The 23,110-nt window shown below is 37.5% G+C and overlaps 1 protein-coding gene across 1 annotated transcript in view; it reads right to left on the reverse strand.

The window, feature by feature from the left end:
• The window catches only part of LOC126425093 (peroxidase-like), a 136,826-nt gene that overhangs the window by 31,266 nt on the left and 82,450 nt on the right, over nucleotides 1-23,110 (reverse strand). Inside the window, exon 8 of the mRNA XM_050088011.1 lies at nucleotides 14,303-14,500. Within this exon, the coding sequence (XP_049943968.1) occupies nucleotides 14,303-14,500 (198 nt within the window). The remainder of the gene's footprint in view (nucleotides 1-14,302; nucleotides 14,501-23,110) is intronic.

Genomic DNA, 23,110 nt, shown 5'->3' on the forward strand with positions numbered 1-23,110 from the left:
TTGTGGGTCCTAAGTAATAACCCCCCCTGTTCCCTTGTCAGTACTTGTTATGGAAAATGCATTGGTATTGCTAAGGTTAACACCATGCCAGGCCATCCATATTTGTATATTGTGTAAAAGATACACTTAGCACAGACACTTGTACAGAAGTCAACACACAGGAAGAGAGAGAAGCCAATGAACATCTCATCCATCATCACCATAAGCGACCCTTTCGATGTCAGAAATCGAGAACTTCGACACTGACTGGCTGTCTCAGTAAAGCTGTATCTGATGACCCCTCCCATTCTACCATAGCCAGCATCACTGGGACTAAAGAAGGCATGGCAAGCACCATCACTGTGCTTCTTCCTTGTGAGATGGTCCAGCTGTGTCTTTGTGTCCTGCCTCGCAGCTGGTCACTGCGTTCCCGATCACTTGCAAGTGTGCGCAGAACACGTGGGCGCCCGGGACCTCTGTTGTCCTCCTCCCGACAGTGTGGCAGTGGGGGTGCTTAGTGGGGGCCTCACCAATGATGACATGAAATATTGCATAAATAAAACTCTTTGGCAGCAATATGAGTTCAGCCCTCCCAGAGGTAGGAATATCTTTGTGGCTAGTTGCTCAGAGTTTGCTACAAATGATCGTATTGTGTGAATACATTCCTTGTCTATTGACCAACATTAGTAATAAATTCATGTCTTCTGCAATAACCAGCATCCTATTTCATTCTGCATGCACCCTGCACTGAAATTCCTACAGACACATCATTCGGTGCTGAATCAATTCTATGCCAGAGGTCCTAACCATAGTGTCTGGTTGAGCAGGTCTAGAGAATGTACTGGTTAGAGGAATGGGTGGTCACCATTTATATTAAGGATGGTCAGGACAGCACAGTCTAAATGCAGTCTCACATTACCTTTTTGAAAGATAACATCACGGAGACTCTGAAAATATGGCACAGTCAGTGGTCTTAAAATACCAATAATGACTGTTGTGCAAATTACTAGTTTTGGGATGTAGAGCTGATCATTTTGTACACAAAATAGCACCCTGTTCCATTATCTAAGCCAACCACCTTGCTGCAGTGGTAATACCGGTTCCTGTCAGATCACCGAAGTTAAGCACTATTGGGCTGGGCCTGTACTTGGATGGGTGACCATCCGGTCTGCTGAGTGCTGTTGGCAAGCAGGGTGCACTCAGCCCATGTGAGGCAAACTGAGGAGCTACTCAATTGAGAAGTAGTGGCTCTACTACCGTAAACTGGCATACGACCGGGAGAGTGGTGTGCTGATCAGATGCCCCTCCGTATCCGCACCCCGTGACACCTGGGGGCTGAGGATGACACGGCGGTCGGTCAGTACCATTCGGCCTTCATTTCCTGTTCAGGAAGAGTTTAGTTTTAATACCATCATGTAAGTCCACGTAAGAATGGTCAATGCATTCTGGCAACGTTCCTTCTCACTTCACACTAATATACATCTATTGTGGTGCTTTATACGGATTGATGAGGCTGTAAATACTGTGGTAATGATAACCACAACACGCAGTTCAGTTAAAGAGGAATAGACATCACTATAAAGGGCAATCACAGAAGTTGGAGAGACAGATATAGATACCAGGAAGGTAACTGCAAAGAAATCTTAGGTAATAGAAGAAATTCTTCAACTGTTCAGTGAAAGGAGGAAGCACAAAAATTGTCAGCAGGGAAGCAAAGACAAAATGGCTGAAAAAAAAGTGTGAAGAAATTGAAACGTAAATGGTTTTCAGACGCACTGATTCAACTTATAGATAATTGAAAATAATCTTTGGTGAAATTAAAAACAAAGGTGTCAACATTAAGTATGGAAGAATAATATCATTGTTAAATGCAGAGGAGAGAGTGGATAGGTGTAAAGAGCACACTGAAGGTCTCTACAAGAGAGAGGAGCTGTCTGATGACATGATAGAAGAAGAAATTGGAGTCAGTATGGAAGATAAAGGGAATCCAATATCAGAGTGAGAGTATAACAGAGCTTTGGAAGCCTTGCATTCAAATAAGGTGAAAGGCATAGATAACATTTCCCCAGAAATTCGAAAATATTTTTGGGCTTTTCAAGTTGGTTAGTAGAATCTATGAGGCTGGAGACATCACAGAGGCCTTTCAGAAGAACATGAAACTCACATTACCAAAGATATTAAGGGCTGATAAATGTCAGAAATGTTGTACAATCAGCTCAAAAGCTCATGTATCCCAGTTGGTGATAAGAATATAATGAAATGGAATCAAAAAGAAAGGTGAGGATATATTAGATGAAGATAAGTTTGGCTTTAGGAAAGGAAAAAAGGCACCAGAAGAGGCAGTTCTGATGTTGTGTGTGATAATGGAGCCAAGACTTAAGAAAAATGTAGGCATCCTCGTAGAAATTGTCAAACTAAAAAAAAAGTGTTGGATACTGTAAAACAGTGGAAGATGTTAAAAATTCTCAGAAAAATAGTTGTAAGTTACAGGTAGGACACATGACATACAGTATGAACACAAACAAAAAGACAAAAATAAGAATGGGAAACAAAGGACAAAGTGTTCTGATTAGAAAGGGTATAAGACTACATCCCTGTAATCTTTCACTCCTGCTTTTCATTCTATGCACCAAAGAACCAGTGATCAAAATAAAAGAAAGGTCCAGCTGTGGTACATCTATATGACTACTCACTGTAGGTTTAAAATATTTTTTCATCACTCCTTCTCTTTCCTCCAACAATTCTTCAATTACATTAACATTAGTTTGAAATCTTAGCAACATAGAATCACTATTGCATGTATATATGCGATCTGAAGCGACAAATGAAGGTGGGGATTCAAACCCACGTCTTGTGTTCACTAGTCAGAAATGTTAACCATGATGCCACCCTGATACAGTGGCTTTGCACAACTGCATGGACTGCCCTATCATACTTCCCACTTCAGTCTGCCTAATGGGTTTGAATCACAGCCTTGGTACAAATTTTCAATTGTCATCTCAGTCTGCATATATGCACCACAGGTATTTGAGGCTTGAAAAGGTATCAGGAACCATAAAGTTTCATAATATTTTACAATTATATGATTCATATCTACTTGCTAGGGACTGAGCTGTACCCAAAAAGCCTTGGAGTTTTCCCTTGTGTTGCAGTTGCGATTGTGTAATGTTTTATTTGAATATTATTTATTTTGTGTATTATTTTTCCATTTGTATCCTGTCTTGTTAAATTCCTGGTCCTATTTTCTCTTTCTGTATTGTGGTTAGAGCTGTCTTATGTTTTGCTTGGTCACTCATAACTAGACCTATTTCCATTTTACCATCTGTGAGGTAATTTGTCCGCTGTGTGTATTTGTTCAAAATATTCTAATAATTTTATCATCATTTCCTAACTGTTGCCAAGGAGCTTCTCCTTTACTGTCCAAAGTTGTCTACCAGTAACAGCTTCTAATAAACGTTCTTCTCTGATTGGGTATTCTAAATATTTTGCTTTAAATGCCATTCAGCATAATCCATATAGCCACTCCAGATATTATTATAGTATATCTTAGAACAAAGTAATTCTGATTATTATTTCTTCTGTGCTCATTCACTCCAGTGCATGGATTTAAACATTGCCTCAAAATAATTGTAATTTGTGAAATCTCCTAATTGTAGCATACCCTGTTACTCTGCATCCTAGTTAAAGTGGCTTAGAACAAAATGGTTTTCTTTTGGTCTCACCATACCTCTAGCAACATCTGCTTAAATGCCCCAAGAAACAATAACAGTTTACATTTCCTGATAGAGTGAAAGTTGGAAATCTGTGATTTATTCCTTTGCAACATACAGCATTGCAGCTGTTGTAACTTATATTTAGCTAATCCTCTAATTCTTTTTGTATGTGTCTTCTTGTGCATCCACAGTTTACATGATTATTATTTGATAAGTTTTGTGTATTATACATTTTCTCCCTCTTTCTGTTTAATGTGGATCCTGTATCTACTTTCAAAGTAGTTAGTGAAGACAGTAATGTATCTAATAAATATCAGTTTCTATCTGTTTCCCCACTGCTTGATGGTCCAATGGTAGCTTCTAATTTTTCCAACCATGGTTGCATATTGTTTCTAATTAAAGAATTATTTGTGACTCATTCTTAATTGTTTTTGGTGCCTAAAAGTTCATTTTCTAAAGCTCCCCCTTTTTCACTAAACTATATTGTATCAATTTAACTATTTGTAAATGTTCAAATTGCTCTCCAGTCTTTCTTCCACTAATTCTAGATGATCTTGTAGTCTATAGCTTAAATACTAAGTCCATTCTTTTTTCTAGTATGTCCATCCTTCCATTTAAATGGAAACCTAAACCCAGTATTGTTGTATTCATTCGCGGAACTTTTTCATCCATTTATGTTGACTGATTCAAAATTACCTGTTTCAGTTCTGTTGAATGTTATGCAATCACTTGAATAATTGCCTCTAAAGAAATATTCCTCTTTAAATAACTGTTATAACAGTCTCATAATGACTCATAAAGAAAAAAAGTTGCAATTGATAATGTCAAACATTACTAATAATAAATCAAAAGGTTTTCCTTGTATGTTTTGTAATGTAGTAAATTCCCTGAACAAGTTTTCTTTCTAAATGGAATATTATTTTACAAAACAATTTATAGCTGGGTGGTCACTTAACCAGTTCACTTTGTCAACTGACAAAATCAACTGTAGATAAGACATCACTTCACAGGATATCATATCTTAAAGGTACAGCACCTTCCAGATTTTAATACAGTGGACACTACTAGGAAGTTTGTTGTGAAGCATCAACTGCATCCCATCATCTATCAATATCACACACACTCTGTCTACTGCTGCTATGTGTCTTCTACGTGACCTTGCAGTTCCTAGATGCTGTGTGATGACTGCTACAGTGTGTCTGGTTGTGTAATATGAAAACTGCTTATTTCAAGTTACAGGTTCTCAATCATTGTTAAATTTGGTAGACCATGGCCACTGCCAACTCTGTCACCTCATTCTCAAACCATTCTTGTCACACCCTGAGATTATTTGATAATGTTTTAGTGCATGCAAAACTCATGTATTACTTTCAGCATGCATATTTTGGTTGAATTTTGCTTGAGAACAATTTTGATTTTCTTCAAAGTGTTGAAAATCTTCTTGACATTTAATATTTACTGTCTAAAGTTGTTGGATAATGTTTAATAATATGTTTATCTCCTTGATGATTCACTTGACTACAGCTTGTGGAACAATATTAAAAAAAAAAACTTGAAAAAATTCGTGTACCTATTGATAATAAATAAATATTTACAGTGCTTCCATAAATGTTGCTTCTTTTGTGATGTAAGTATTAGATACACATTAAAAAACACCATAAATCTCAGTTTCTCAATAAAGGTTTGATCTTCATTTGTATTCTTCACTCAAAGCTATTGTAAAGAATGCAGTTAATTTCATTGTGTACTGATGCCTAGGCTTGTTTATTGTACAACAGCTCTTGTATACATAATGATTTGGTACAGTAACGTATGGAAAGGTCTGGCTGAGAATTATGAATTATTTAGGAGTAAAGAAGAAAACTCGCCAAAAGGCAGGAGTCCTGCATCTTCGACAGATACACAGACAAAAGTTACAGAATTCAGCTAGCTTCCAGAATGCACTTCTTTTTTTCGAGCTTATAGGGAAAAGCACGCAATCACACACTGGTGTGTGCATGCAAGTTTGTGTATGCATGCGCATGCGTATGTGTGTGTGTGTGTGTGTGTGTGTGTGTGTGTGTGTGTGTGTGTGTTTTTAAAATCATGTTTTTCCTGCAAACTTGAAAAAGGAATGCTTTCTGAAAGCTAACCAAGCTCGGTGCCTTTTGTTTGTGTACCTATTGACACAGTGCTTCTGCCTTTTGGCAAGTCATCTCTTTTATTCTTAAATATTTCATAATGACATAGTACACCAACTTATCTATACTTCTGATACCTGAATGACATTTCTGATTAGTTTGGAACAGTTTTAATATGGGTTTGGCTAAGATTAAGGGTTAAACTTTAGACTGTGAACTAGGTACAATCCCATACCATTATTCTTGTGGCTGTGTCTGGTCAACTTCTGACTGGGTCCTTTATCAGTATATTTGCATCATCAGCAAATATGGCAGTTTTTGAAGAGTTCTACATTCTCCCTACAGTTCATTTATGTAGACTAAAAACAAGAGCAGGTCTATCACTGAACCTTGAGTCTCACCATATTTCATGTTTCCATATTCTGAATTTATTCAATTTTTGGTAAATCATTTGCTTATGTGACCCTCTGTTTTCAGTTGTTAAATAAGCATCCATAAATGCAAAGGGAAGATCTTTAATGACATACCATTCTATTTTTCCTAGTAAAATGATCTACATCAAGAATTTTGCAGAATCAAAGATAAATCAAAGTGGATAATTGTTCTAGTATAGCTGACTTGATGAGATGATACACTGATTCCTCATTTGAGACTCCTCTACAGCAAACAAACTGAACGTTTTTAAAGATTATTTTCAGAAAGATAGTGCAGTATTCTATCATCAGCTACCTTCTCAGAAATGTTGAGAATATGGGTAGGATAAAGTTGATTAACTACACTTTTATAAATTGATGTTACTATTGATTGCTTCAGTCTTTCAGGAAATACCTTGGCTCATGAACTAGCTGCAAAGGCAACTCAAAGATGGCCCTACCAAGCAAGCACTGAAGTGTAGTGCTTAGACTGAAATACTGCCATAGCCAGAAAATGGATTGCTTTTCAATGACCTAATGATTTTTATGGTATCTCTAACACATGATTTCACAAAACCTGCCTGGTGTTGGAGTCTGTAATACCAGTCTAAGTAAATCTAATGGATCTACCTTTGATGGATCATTTTGTCCCTGTGTTTTCAGTGACTGTTTGGAAGAATCATTCAGTATCAATCTTTTGTCATCTGTAGTATGTAGATTGGTTGCATGTAGCTTCCCCTGTTAGTCTATCCCGTAAAGCTCTCTCCATCACTGAACAGCTACTGCAACCTACATCCATTTGGACCTGCTTACTGCATTCATCATTTTGTATTGCTCTACAATTTTTATTCCACGTATTTCATTATCAAACTGAAAAATCCATGATGACTCAGAATGTGTCCTATTAACTGATCCCTTCCTTTAATCAAGTTATGCCACAAATTTCTTTTTTTCCCAGTCAAATCAGTGTCTTCTCATTAGTTACTTGAACTACCCATCTAATCTTCAACATTCTTTTGTTGTGCCATCTTTCTAAAACTTCTTTTCTATTCTTTTATGAACTGTTTATGATCCAAATATCACCTCTGCAAAAGGCTATACTCCACATAAATACCTTCAGAAATGACTTCTTCCTAACATCTAAATTTATGTTCCATGTTAATAAATTATTATTTTCCTTTTTGCAAATTTTTTCTTGCTATAGCCAGTCAGATTTTTGTATCCACTCTCTTTGACGATTGTCAGTTATTTTCCTGCACAAATAATATACCTCATCTACTGCTTTTTGTGTCTCATTTCCTAGCCAAATTCCCTCAGTACTGCCTGATATAATTTGAATGTATTCCATTACCCTTATCTTACTTCTGTGGATGCTCATCTTAAAACCTCTATTCAAGGCACTACCCATTCCATTAAACTGCTCTTACAAGTTCTTTGCCATCTCTGATGAAATTTCAGAGACACTGACACATCTCAGAATTTTTATTTCTTCTTCAGGAATGTTAAATGATTTTTCCAAACATCTTCTTGGTTTTCTTTACTGCTAGCTCAATGTATAGGTTGAATAATATCAGGGATAGGCTTCAACCCTGTCTGATCCCCTTCTGAACTACTATTTGCCTTTCATGTCCTTTGACTTTTATAACAGCAGTTTGGTTTCCACACAAATTGCAAATAAACTTTTGGTCTCTGTGTTTTATCCCTTCTACCATCAAAATTTCAAAGAAGATATTCCAGCCAACATTGCCATAATCTATAATTAATGAAAGTTTCTTCAACCTATTTCCTAATATAAATAATAGTATCAGTATTGCCTCATGTGTTACTACATTTCTCCATAACCTAAAGTGATCTTCCTTGAGGTCAGCTTCTATCAGTTTTTTCCATTTTTCTGTAAATAATGTGTGTCGGTATTTTGTAACCATCACTTATCAAACTGATGGATTGATAATATTATCACCTGCCAGCACCTGCTTTCTTTAGAACTAGAATTATTACATTCTTCATGTAGTCAATGTTTATTTTGCCCATCTCATGTATCTTGTACACAAAATGGAGTAGTTTCATTGTGGCTGATTCTTCCGGAATCCTAGTAACTTTGCATGAATGTTGTCTACACCATTTTTCTTGGTGTGTTTCAGTGCTCTGTTAAGTTCTTCTATAGTGGAAATATGTAAGAAAAATTCTTACAGGTGTAAATAATGTAGGGGTAAAGAGAAACCACTCATCATACAGCAGAGGCATTGAGCTATCAAAAGACACACACAATAGAGGACAAAACTTTGCTAGTTTTTGGAAGAAATCCTTTCATTAGTTAGAGGACACACACACACACACACACACACACACACACACACACACACACACACACACACACACCTGTGCACCTACACTGTGCCAGCTGGAAACAGTAGAGGGAGAAAGAGGAGGGAACCAGGAGGAGGGATTGGGGCTGGGTAACTAGCAGCCTGGAGGGGGACAGTAGGCATGCAGCACGGGAATGTGGGAGGGAGAGGTGGCAGGTGCACAGGCTCTGCATGTAACAGATGGGTGCTGGAACTGGTGAGGTGTAGTGCACGATAAAGATGATGTCAAAGCATGGGTGGGACTGGGTGACAGGATAGACAAAGGGGCTGTGTGGGAGCAATCCACAGCAACAAATTGCTCCCTTATGGACTGGCCACCTAAGGTCGGCATATCTGCAACCTAGCCGAGATCCTCCCCTCTCAAAAAGTGGTATTCTGTTACCCACTAAACATACACAACATCCTAGTCCATTGCTATGTGACTCACACTCTCATATTCTTGCCACATGGTTCATATCTGTGGAGGAGATCCTAGTGCAAGACCTGCCCATTTCAACCACCCAGGAAACCTTATTACAGTCCTGTCATAGGCTTATCCTCCCATCAGAGACAGGGCCTCCTATGAAAGCAGCCATGTACCAGCCCCACTGCAATCACAGCAAAGGATTTCATGTGGGCACGTCCACCAACCCACTGTCAACCGGAATGGCCACCGCCAAACTGTGGCTGAGAACAAAGTTGACCATGCTGTGGCAAAATGCCATGCTGAGTACACCACGAGTACTCATGCCATCTGGATCATCCCCTCCAGCACCAGACTTTCTGAACTATGTAGCAGGGAGTTATAATTGCAACACATCCTTCACTCCCATAATCCTCCTAGCCTTAATATCCACTAACCCACTGTCTCCATACCCTTTACCAAAGAGTTTTCCCTTCTCCTTCCTCTGTGCTGTCACTGTCACCTTCTCCTAATCCATGCCTCCATGCCATATGCCATCTTCAAGTACTGCACCCCTTCCCCTGTGGTACCCATGTGTCTCGTGCCTAGCCTCTGCACTTGCCACCCCTCCCTCTTGCTTTTGTGTCCTGCATACCTGCTGTTTCTCTCCAAGATGCTATCTACCCACCTCCAGCCCCTCCCTCTGCTTCTTTCAACTTCTGTCTCTGCTCTAACCACCCCCCCCCCCCCTCCCCCCCTATCGCAACATAAGCCCATGCAAGTGTGTGTTTCTCTGTGTGTGATCTTTGGGTGTGTGTTTGTACTATAATTCTCCAAAGGAATTCTTCCAAAATCTAACAGAGTTTTAGTTCCCTTTTGTGTGTCTGTTGATGACTCAATGCTAGTGCTGTTTGGTGAGTCTTTCCACAGAATCATGTCACCCACCTCATATTCATTTATTTGTTCTCTCCTTTCTACAATATTGCTTTCAGGTTCATTTCCTTACACCTTTCAGCTTGCCCTTCTTTGCTTACCACTCGGCTTGCCGTACGAATCCATGATATTCGTACAGCTGTTTCTCTTTTCTCCAAAGGTCTCTTCAATTTTCTTACAGGTGGCATTTATCATTCCCCTAGTTATGCAAATTTCTACAGTCTTCCATTTGTCTTCTAGCCATTCCTGTTTAGTCATTTAGCGCACTCCGTAAATCTAATTTTTTTGACATCTGTATTTCATTTCACCTGCTTCATTTACTGAATTTTCATATTTTCCCCAGTCTTCAATTGAATTCAATATCTCATTTGTTATCCAAACATCTCTACAATGCCTCACCTTTTTACTTATTTGATCCTGTGCCATGTTCACTATTTCATCACTTAAAGTTACCCATTCATCTTCTATTATACTCTTTTCCACTATTTCAGCCAAATGTTGCCTAATGCTCCCTCTGAAGCTCTTAGAAACCTCTTTCTTTCAATTTATCCAGTTCCTGCCTCCTGAATTTCTGCAGTTTTTTCAGTTTAACCTGCAGTTCATAACCAATAACTTACGTCTGGAGTCCATATCTGCCCATGGAAATGTTTTGTAGTTTAAAATATACTTTCAAAATCTCTATCTTACCATTATATACTATATCTGAAATTTTCAATTTTTTCTTTGGTTTTGGAATTTGGTATTTTTTGTGTGTAGTACATGACTTTTGTCTTTTTGATTAAATACTGAAGAATTTTGCTATATTGTTTGTGGTGTGTTTTGAAGTTCAAATGTTCAAAGTGTGCGAATTTCTAAGGGACCAAACTGCTGAGGTCATCAGTCCCTAGACTTACACACTATTAAAACTAACTTACGCTAAGAACAACACACACACCCATGCTCGAGGGAGGACTCGAACCTCCGGCAGGAGGGTCTGCGCAATATGTGATGTGGCACCTCAAACAGCACGGTCACTCTGTGTGGCCTATTATGAAATATTCATTAGACCTATCCCTCTGCATTTAATAAAGATCTCTCTTGCTAATATAAGTTACTTTTGTTCCAGATGTTTCTTGTCATTTTTCTTAGCTTCTGCAGTAATTTGCTTTTTTTTTGTAAAATAAAAGTGCAATAAAGATGTAAGAATATTTTACAGAAAAAAATTAAATTTGTCATTGACTGTATGTCATAGGTGTACTACTTCCCATTACTCACCTTGTTAATTTTATCTCAAAAGTGTAACTGAGTCAACTTGTACCATTCTCTGACATTTTATTTTTACTTTTTTAGTTAAACATGATAGATGGGGATGCTTTATTGCTGCCATTTGACCATCACTATCAGACGAACCATTTATTATGGGGCTCATATCTATTTCATTAAAGAGAGACAGAGTTAAAAATCATTGAAGTACCATATCCTTCAGTCCTGTGAGGTCAAAATGAAGATGGACATCAGGACTATCTGAGATGAAGTCAGTATTGAAATCTCCGTACATTACTTCACGGGTATTTAGATGTTTAAGATGTTTCCTGCCAGTGATTATAGACAGTCAGAACTGCTGTCTTGTGTGTTAACCAGTCTGTTACTGAAGGACAGCACTCAAGGACCTGTTCAACTCAGTACTCACTGATCTATGGCCTAGTGCTTTATTACATATTTTTATACGCTGAGGTGACAAAAGTTATGGGGTACCTTTTAACATCATGTTGGACCTCCTGTTTGTATTGCATAGCACAGCATCTGGACATGGCATGGACTTACAATGCTGTGGAAAGTCCCCTGCAGAAATATTGAGACTTCTGCCTCTATAGCTGTTCATAAATGCGGAAGTGTTGCCTGTGCAGGATTTTGTGCAAAACCTGACCTCTCAATTATGTCCCATAAATGTTCGATGGGATTCATGTCAGGTGATCTGGGTGACCAAATCGTTTACTCAAACTGTCCAGAATGTTCCTCAAACCAATCATGAACAACTATGACCCAGTGACATGTCACACTGTGATCCATAAAAATTCCATTTTTGTTTATAAACATGATGTTCATGAATGGCTACAGAAGGTCTCCAGTTACCTGAACATAACCATTTCCAGTCAATCATCAGTTCACTTGGACCAGAGGACCCAGTCCATTCCATGTAAACACAGCTACCACCAGCTTGCACCAGTGCTCTGTTGGCAACTTAGGTCTATGGCTTTGTGGTGTCTGTGCCAGACTTGAACCCTACCATCAGCACTTACCAACGGAAATCAGGACTCATCTGACCAGGCAACTGTTTTCCAGTCATATAGGATCCAATAGATATGGTCATAAGCTCAGGAGAGGTGCTGCAGGCGAAGTTGTGCTGTCAGCAAAGGCACTCGTGTTGGTTGTCAAATTTCACCACACTGTCCTAACATATACATTCATTGTACATCCCACATTGAATTCTGCAGGTATTTCATACAGCATTAATTGTCTATTAGCACTGACAACTCTACACAAACACCACTGCTCTCATTGTTAAGTTAAGGCCATTGGCCATGGCACTGTCTGTGGCGAGAGGTAATGCATGAAATTTGGTGTTCTCAGCACACTGTAGATCTCAGGATATTTAAGTCTCTAGTGATTTCCAAAATGGAATGTCCAATGCATCTAGCTTCAACTGCTATTCCACATTCTAAATCTGATAATTGCTGTTGTGTGGCCATGATCTCAACAGAAACCTTTCCCTTGAATCACCTGAGTACAAATGTCAGTTCCACCACTGTGCTGCCATTTTATACCTTGTCTATTTCATACTACTGCCATCTGTATATGTGCATATCACTAGCCCGTGACTTTTGTCACCTCAGTGTATATTGACTCTTACCCATTTCTCATTACATTTCTACAATAAAGTGATACTAACTTGTACATACCTAGGAGTGTCTGTTTGACTGATTTGACATCCAAATGATGTTTTCTTATGGTTACCACATCAGTGGAAATTTCTGTAGGTTTTTCAATAACCAGTATTATTATGAGAAGCATATTTTTCTTTTTTAAAAATTTGATATGTTTTGAAGAAACATTCTAAATCTATCATGACTGTTTCTCTTTGTATTGTCCAAACTGCTGTTGTTTTGTTTCTGCAATGATTGTTGCAACTGTGTCTGTAGCTATTTCACTGCTGTTTCTTTCAGAAACAGTTATCCAGAAAAAGACTTAGTGAAAAAATTGGATATCATTTAAGAATACATTCAATAATATTTTCTACTGTTTTTCAACATATTTTTCCTCTAGCGAGTTGTCTATAAAAAAAAAAAATAAAATAAAATAAAATAAAAAAATAAAAAAAAATAAAAAAACCACTGTCCCTGAAAACTCACCAGTTCGCTTACTGAACACCAGACATAAGAATGAGACACAGCATAATTTAAAAAATCTGTTTCTGGGTGAGAGAGGAGCTAAGTATGCTGCTGCAAACATTTTCAGCCTTCTTACCAGTGAGTATAAGTACTTAAAAAATGGCGAATTCCTTTTAAAAATGTATTATGCCAATTTATCTTGAAACACTTATTCCATTCTGTTGAGGAATTTGTGTATGAGAACTTACCAAAGAAAAGATACAGCTAAATAATTTCATAGTTGCAAATGTTAATACAAGAATTTTATGTAGATCATGTTATAGGCTTTCAAACACCATGTAGTGCGTGTGTGTTTTTTTATTTTTATTTTTATTTTTATTTTTATTTTACGTTGAATCTCTGAACTGATTATCATGTAGTATAACATCTATGCCTAAACTGTTTTGAAAATTTCACTACTGAAAAGTGGAGATAATAATTTGTCAAATGTTGATTTAAGTATTTTATGCAGATCATGTTCTTTTCATTCAGACATTTTTATTGTATATAGTATCACTTAATTGATTTCCTCAAAAATGATGACAACTATGGCCATCAAACTGTTCTGAACATGTCCTATTTGAAGAGGAAAGATAATCATTTATTATTTTCTTTCTAGTACTGTAGTGTCTATTGAGCTGTAAAATGTAACTGAATTATCTAAATATGTGTAATCATTATCTTGATGTGGTCCACATCCATGGCAAATTCATCCCTGTATAAATGCAGGGGACATCAAGAAATAAGTAAATAGATTCAGGTATAGTCCCTCCTGTGTAGGGTGTGTCCATGCAAAAGGTGATGCATTAATTGCACCCATATGTGAACATAATTGTGAATCCAACTTTGATCATTTGAGTATTTTAAACTATGAGTAACATAAACATCAAGAGAAAAAGGAAAAAAGAAAGGACATTTAGAATAATTAAGTGGGAGAAGAGAGAGTAGATACTGCTCTGACAGATATAACATTTATAAATAACACTTACTTATTAACCGTGGCAGGAAATCCGTGTAAGCTATGTGTTGATACTCAGCAATAACAATCCTCCGAGCCTCTTGGTACAGCCTCTCATCATCCCAGTGTGGGTTCACAGCAGACAAGTGGTCAGCCACTCGGTTGTGTTCTCGCACAAACAAAATTGTCTCCAAGGCCACAAGTGGGTTCTGGTTCACACGGTCATCACCTGGACAAACAGTTCCATCCTAGAAGTTAGTCACTGTAGTTTGTGGCCACATGTAATTATATTCTGTCTAAAGAAACTAATTTTGTCACACAAACTCTCTCTCTCTCTCTCTCTCTCTCTCTCTCTCTCACACACACACACACACACACACACACATACACACACACAATGCCTTTGTTTTTCTGTGAACTTTCCTATTACAACTATATCATATTTTGTAAAACATCCAAATGTGATAGAACAAAACATACATAATTTTCAGAATCAGCTTTACAAGTTGATTGTAGAGCACATATATTTGAGAAATCATCTGTTAAGAAGTTTAAATGTGGATGTTTGTGATATCTGAGTATTGCATGATTGGTTTTGCTTTTGTAGGTGACCATCTTACAATCCCTCTTTGTTCATCTGTTCTTCCAAGTCCTCTGCAATTTCTGACAGAATTACAATGTAATCAGCAAGCCTCAATTTTTTATGTTGTCTCTGTGAACTTTAATTAGCTTTTCATGGTTTTCTTTGGTTTCTTTCACAGCCTGATCAATATATGGATTAAATAATCTTGGTGATAGGGTACAGCACTGTTCCACTCCCTTCTCAACTACTTTCATATTCCTCACCTCTTATAACTGCAGTTTGGTTTATGTACAAGTTGTGGGTAACTTTTGTATCTTGTATTCTATCCCTGCTACTTCCAGAATTTCAAAATGTGTACACTGGGCATGCAGATTTACTGTATGATTAAATGATGATGGCATCCTCTTGGGTAAAATATTCCGGAGGTAAAATAGTCCCCCATTTGGATCTCTGGGCAGGGATTACTCAGGAGGATGTCGTTATCAGGAGAAAGAAAACTGGCGTTCTACGGATAGGAGCATGGAATGTCAGACCCCTTAATCAGGCAGGTAGGTTAGAAAATTTAAAAAGGGAAAGGGATAGGTTAAAGTTAGATATAGTGGGAATTAGTGAAGTTCGATGGCAGGAGGAACAAGACTTTTGGTCAGGTGAATACAGGGTTATAAATACAAAATCAAATAGGGGTAATGGAGTAGGTTTAATAATGAATAGGAAAACAGGAGTGCAGGTAAGCAACTACAAACAGCATAATGAATGCATTATTGTGGCCAAGATAGACATGAAGCCCAAGCCTACTACAGTAGTACAAGTTTATATGCCAACTAGCTCTGCAGATGATGAACAAATTGATGAAATGTATGATGAGATAAAAGAAATTATTCAGGTAGTGAAGGGAGATGAAAATTTAATAGTGATGGGTGACTGGAGTTCAACAGTAGGAAAAGAAAGGAAACATAGTAGGAGAATATGGATTAGGGCTAAGAAATGAAAGAGGAAGCCGCCTGGTAGAATTTTACACAGAGCATAACTTAATCATAGCTATCACTTGGTTCAAGAATCATGAAAGAAGGTTGTATACATGGAAGATGCCTGGAGATACTAGAAGGTTTCAGATAGATTATATAATGGTAAGACAGAGATTTAGGAACCAGATTTTAAATTGTAAGACATTTCCAGGGGCAGATGTGGATTCTGACCACAATCTATTGGTTATGAACTGTAGATTAAAACTGAAGAAACGGCAAAAAGGTGGGAATTTAAGGAGATGGGACCTGGATAAACTGAAAGAACCAGAGGTTGTACAGAGTTTCAGGGAGAGCATAAGGGAACAATTGACAGGAATGGGGGAAAGAAATACAGTAGAAGAAGAATGGGTAGTTTTGAGGGATGAAATAATGAAGGCAGCAGAGGATCAATAGGTAAAAAGATGAGGGCTAGTAGAAACCCTTGGGTAACAGAAGAGATACTGAATTTGATGAAAGGAGAAAATACAAAAATGCAGTAAGTGAAGCAGGCAAAAAGGAATACAAACGTCTCAAAAATGAGATCGACAGGAAGTGCAAAATGTATAAGCAGGGATGGCTAGAGGACAAATGTAAGGATTTAGAGGCTTATCTCATGAGGGGTAAGATAGATACTGCCTACAGGAAAATTAAGGGGCTCCGGAACGCCCTATACTTGCAATGTTAAAATAACGCTTATAAATTACATCTTTCCTCACAAAGTATTTGAGGTAGGAAGTTGAACTTTTTACAGATTATTTATTGGAATATGGGCTACAACTTAACACAGGGATTTTACAAAATTTTAGTTCAGTTATTAAAGATGATTTTTTTTCAATTGTAATGAAAATTCACAACATTTTTTTGCAATTTTTTATTTATATATTCAAAAATATACAGTTTTTTGGAAAAAGGCTGTGTTAAATTATGCAGAAGGTACTGTGTAACATTTACTGAAAGTTTGAAACAAATATGTTTGGAAGATCCTTAGAAAACATGTAATTAGTATGAGAAAATAAAAGTTTTGGGAATCGAGCGACAAAGATTGGATTAACTTTTTAGTGCATTCCAGGTCCATAGGATGGATTATCTTCATCCTCTGCAAACTCCTCGTTCAGCTTCCTCTTGTTCCTCCTCCTGTTTACTCTTGCTTGTATTTCTAGACTCTTTACAGCCCTGTCTGCAGCCCGAAGGCATTTCTTGTCTAAAGCAAGCATCGCTCGTTGTTGTGTTCGTAGATTTTGCTACCATTTTCTTCAGTTGCAGTTACTGCAACACTGTTCCAAAAGGTGGTCATGTATCAACACTTATCACATTTCAGTTGTATTTCACTAGCAAGTCCTACGTGCTTTATTATGGAGAGTTCCAGACCAACTTCACTACAATGAATACATCTTACACAGTTTGAAAAAATTCCTTTGAGAACCGACATATCAAATATTTCATTCACATCCAATTCGCCCATAAAACATTCATAGTTTTCACTCATTGAACCAAGCTTCTTCTGTGAAGTATTTTCTTTCCCACTTTGACTGCTATGGGCAGGTGTACTTGAGAGATTAGGCTCACTCACTTGGTTATCGTCTTTATTGTTTACAGTAATAACACATACCTTTGGCTTTCCAACATTTCTCCTTTTCTTAAAAGCCTTCAGAGGATTTCTAATAACTTTACTTTTACTCATTATTATACTTCAACAAAACAGAGACTCAAGAAACAGAATTAATTACAAATATTTTCGAGATAACGACAGAGTAAATAAACATGAAACAATCGACAATCACACCAGTGATATATATTGAACCATCAAAGGTTAGCCACAACACATACTTTATCTCACATCACTAAAAGGTACCTCATGAACATGGACATTAATAATAACACCATTTGACAGCAGTTTAACAGCGCCACAGTGGGTCACGCCCGTGTAGAACACATTTCAAAAAAAATTTAAAAATAGTTGTAGTCTTCAGAATTGAATAAATTATATATCTATTAAAAGGTAATAGTCTGCAGATTCAGAAAACGCAAAAAAGTAAAAATTGAACTTTTCATGATTTTGAGCCTCTCCGGAGCCCCTTAAAGAGACCTCTGGAGAAAAGAGAATGACTTGCATGAATATCAAGAGCTCAGATGGAAACCTAAGCAAAGAAGGGATAGCAGAAAGGTGGAAGGAGTATATAGAGGGTCTATACAGGAGCAATGTTCTTGAGGACAATAGTATGGAAATGGAAGAGGATGTAGATGAAGATGAAATGGGAGATATGATACTGCATGAAGAGTTTGACAGAGCACTGAAACACCTAAGTCGAAACAAGGCCCCGGGAGTAGACAACATTCCATTGGAACTACTGACAGCCTTGGCAGAGCCAGTCCTGACAAAACTCTACCATCTGGTGAGCAAGATGTATGAGACACGCGAAATTATCTCAGACTTCAAGAAGAATATAATAATTCCAATTCCAAAGAAAGCAGGTGTTGATAGATGTGAAAATTACCTAACTATCAGTTTAATAAATCACAGCTGCAAAATACTACTGCGAATTCTTTACAGACGAATGGAAAAACTGGTAGAAGCCAACCTTGGGGAAGATCAGTTTGGATTCCATAGAAATGTTGGAATATGTGAGGCAATACTGACCCTACAACTTATCTTAGAAGAAAGATTAAGGAAAGACGAAGCTACATTTCTAGCATTTGTAGACTTAGAGAAAGCTTTTGACAATGTTCATTGGAATACTCTCTTTCAAATTCTGAAGGTGGCAGGGCTAAAATATAGGGAGCGAAAGGCTATTTACAATTTTTTCAGAAAGCAGATGGCAGTTATAAAGAGTCAAGGGACATGAAAGGGAAGCAGTGGTTGGGAAGGGAGTGAGACAGGGTTGTAGCCTCTCCCTGATGTTATTCAATCTGTGTATTGAGAAAGCAGCAAAAGAAACAAAAGAAATGTTTGGAGTAGGCATTAAAATCCATGGAGAAGAAATAAAAACCTTGAGGTTTGCCGATGATGTTGCATTTCTGTCAGAGACAGCAAAGGACTTGGAAGAACAGTTGAACGGAATGGACAGTGTCTTGAAAGGAGGGTATAAGATGAACATCAACAAAAGCAAAATGAGGATAATGGAATGTAGCCGAATTAAGTTTGGTGATGCTGAGGGAATTGGATTAGGAAATGAGACACTTTAAGTAGTAAAGGAGTTTTGCTATTTGGGGAGCAAAATAACTGATGATGGTCGAAGTAGAGAGGATATAAAATGTAGACTGGCAATGACAAAGAAAGCATTCCTGAAGAAGAGAAATTTGCTAACATCAAGTACTGATTTAAGTGTCAGGAAGTCGATTCTCAAAGTATTTGTATGGAGTGTAGCCATGTATGGAAGTGAAACATGGATGATAAATAGTTTAGACGAGAAGAGAATAGAAGCTTTCGAAATGTGATGCTACAGAAGAATGCTGAAGATTAGATGGCTAGATCACATAACTAATGAGGAGGTATTGAATAGAATTGGGGATAAGAGGAATTTGTGGCACAACTTGACTAGAAGAAGGGATCGGTTGGTAGGACATGTTCTGAGGCAACAAGGGATCACCAATTTAGTACTGGAGGGCAGTATGGAGGGTAAAAATTGTAGAGGGAGACCAAGAGATGAATACACTAAGCAGAGTCAGAAGGATGTAGGCTGCAGTAGGTACTGGGAGATGAAGAAGCTTGCACAGGATAGAGAAGCATGGAGAGCTGCATCAAACCAGTCTCTGGACTGAAGACCACAACAACAACATGCGAGTGTAATAATATGCAATGATTTTTAAGGTGAAACATCAATAAATAGAAGTAGTTTTGATTTAGCCTGTGCCTACATAAAGTCTGGATCCAAAGGAAGTATGGAGAAGGTGTATTTTAATTTGTGGAGTCTAGTGCCAAGTCATACTAACGATTTTGTACCACGTGAATTGAGATATCCACGGCCGTTAAGAATTAGTGAAGTTCTAAAGTGTTGCTGTTGTTGTTGTTGTTGTTGTTGTAGTTGTGGTATTCAGTCTGAAGGCTGGTCTGATGCAGCTCTACAAGATACCCTATCCTATGCAAGCACTTCATATCTGAGTGACTATTGCAACCTACGTCTCTCTGAATCTGCTTACTGTACTCATCTCTTGGTCTCCCTCTACAGTTTTTACCCCAAATGCTTCCCTCCAGTACTAAATTGGTGATCCCTTGATGTCTCAGAATGTGTCCTACCAACTGATACCTTCTTTTGGTCAGGTCGTACCACAAATTTCTCTTCTTCCCAATTCTATTCAGTACCTCCTCATTCGGTATGTGATCTACACATCTAATCTTCAGCATTATTCTGCAGCATGCATTTCAAAAGCTTATATTCTCTTCTTGTCTAAATTATTTATCATCCATGTTTCACTTCCATACATGGCTAAACTCCATACAAATACTTTCAGAAAGGACTTCCTGACTCTTAAATCTATACTCAATGTAAATAAATTTCTCTTATTCATAAATGGTTTTCTTGTCAGTGCCAGTCTACATTTTATGCCCTCCCTACCTTGACCATCATCAGTTACCTTGCTTCCCAAATAGCAAAGCTCATTTACTATTTTAACTGTCTCATTTCCTAATCTAATTCCCTCAGCATCGATTTAATTCAAGTGCATTTCATTATCCCATTTTGCTTTTGTTGGTGTTGAGTGTACACTATATTCTCAAAAGTATCCAGACACCTATTAGTGGATATTAATATGGAGTCTGTCCTTCCTGTGCCTTTATGGTGGCTTCAACTCTGTTGGGGACACTTTTAATGAGAGGTGTCAGAATGTTTATGGAGAAATGGCTACCCATTCTTCCCCAACACCCAAAACCAGAGAAGATAGCAATGTTAGACACTGGGCTCTGGAGTGAAGTGGATGTTATAATTCATCCCAAAAGTGTTCCATTGATTTCAGATAATGACTCTAAGGAGGTGAGTCCATTACAGGAATGTTATTGCATTCAAACCATTGCCTCACACATGCCGCTTTATGATACAGTGCATTGTGCTGCTGGTACATACAGGTGCCATGTCCGAACTCTTCCTGTATTGTACAAATGTATGTAATGCTGAAAATTGTGCTCACATACTTCCACATCCAGCATTCTCTCAAGTGGAATAAAGGTACCACACATTAATTACAAAAAACAGCCACATACTGTAACAATACTTCCTCGATACTTCACTGTTGACACTACACGTGATGGCACATAATGTTCTCTGAGCACTCATGAAACCCGACCCTTGCAATGGAATGCCACAGGGCTCAGCAAAATTCATAATTCTAAGTCATCTGTTTCTGGACATCCCCTGTCCAGTAGCACTGCTATTTACACCACTTCATGCATTGGTTTGCATTGGCTACAGTTCCAGTCCATCAGTACATAAGGTTTGGCTGGTGTCGGTTTAGCTGTGACTGTCCCTTTGCATTTACACTCCACAACCACATCTACAACAGTTTTAACCTGTTCACTTCATTCAAGTCTCGCTTTATTACCTGTTAAATACGCTTTGATGCCTCAGGAAGTGTCATTATCAACCTATGTTTCTCTTAGTCAAGTTGTATCATGAGACCCTTTTGGTCCAGTTTGATCTGGTGCCTCTACCTGAGTTGCCCAATGTAGTCATCTGACCTTCAGAATCCTTCTGTAATGACATATTTCAAAAGCTTCTCATCTACTCTTATCAGTACTGTACATCGTTCATGTTTCATTTGTATGTACACCTATGTTCGAGACAAATAGTTGGAGACAAGACTGCTCAACACTTTAATTCACATTTGATATTCAAATACTTCTCTTTTTCATAAAAAAGTTTTCTTACTGTTGCCAGTTTGTATTTTATGTCCTCTTTATGTCTACTGTTGTCAGTTACCTCGCTGCCCAAATAATGAAACTCATCTAATACTGTCAGCATCTTATTTCCTAACTTAACTCCTCTAACATCACCAGGTTTAATACATCTACATTCTGTTTATATATGTTTATTTTTATATCCTCAGCAAATCACAGTTTGGTTTCCAGAAGAGCTGCTTTACGGAGAATGCTGTTTACATATTCACTCACCAAATTTTACAATAATTAAATAATAAGACAGCACCAGCTGGTAATTTATGTGACCTGTCAAAGGCATTTGACTGTGAATCAAAATATTCTTTTAAATAAATTGAAGTTTTATGGACTGAATGTATAGCCAACCAATGGATAATATTCTATCTAACCAAAAGAATGCAGAAAGTTATACTTAGTAATTCAAACAATGTAGTCTGGGAATGTAATTCTGACTAGGGAGAACCCTTGTATGGGGTTCTCCATGATTCACTATTGTTCCCCATATATGTAACCAATCTTCTAATATACAATGAGGAGAATTAGTGCTTTTTGCAGATGATGCTAGTATTGTATTCAGTCCAAGCATACATACAGAAACAAAAGAAATGCTAAACAATGTTTTTAAAAGTATCATTGACTGATTTTGTGTAAGTGGTCTCACCCTCAATTTTATAAGGGTACTGCATCAATGATGAGTGTAACACATGGTGAGGAAATAAGAAATAAGGTGGAAACTTAAAAATTCTAAAGTGTTCATATTGGTTAGAATTTAAACTGGAAAAGGCACATATTGGAACTTGTAAAACAACATATATCAGCTACACTTGCACTTAGAATCACTGCAGATCTTGGGGAAAGACAAATAAGTAAGATGACATAGTTTGCATAATTTTGTTCTGTAATTTTCTGGAGTAACTCATCTTTGAGAAAGGAAGTCTTCATTGCTCAAAAATGTGCTGTGGTGCACATCCACAATAATTTTGTAGACATCTGTTTAAGGAGTTTGGCATTCTAACAGCTACTTCCCATTATATTTATTGTCACATGAAGTTTGTTGTAAATAATCCACTACAGTTCAAAAGGAACAATGAAGTACATAATTACAATACTTAAAAAAAATGACATTCATTAATCCATATTAAGTTGTCTTTAGCACAAAAAGGAGTGCACAATGCTCCAACAAAAACTTTTTACCACCTAATCAGTGGCATAAAAAGTCTGACGGACAGCAAAGTAATATTTGAGATCAAATTGAAAAGGTTTCTCCTTGAAAAGTCCTTCTGTTCTGTAGAAGAATTCCTGTTATTGTTATGTATAAAAGGTGGTCATTAGGAGTTACTAACTCACATCTGTGTGTCCTATATATTCAGTTTGCAGCCACATTTA

This window comes from Schistocerca serialis, chromosome 10, assembly GCF_023864345.2.
Source record: "Schistocerca serialis cubense isolate TAMUIC-IGC-003099 chromosome 10, iqSchSeri2.2, whole genome shotgun sequence".
In the NCBI taxonomy this organism is placed as follows: Eukaryota; Metazoa; Arthropoda; class Insecta; order Orthoptera; family Acrididae; genus Schistocerca; species Schistocerca serialis.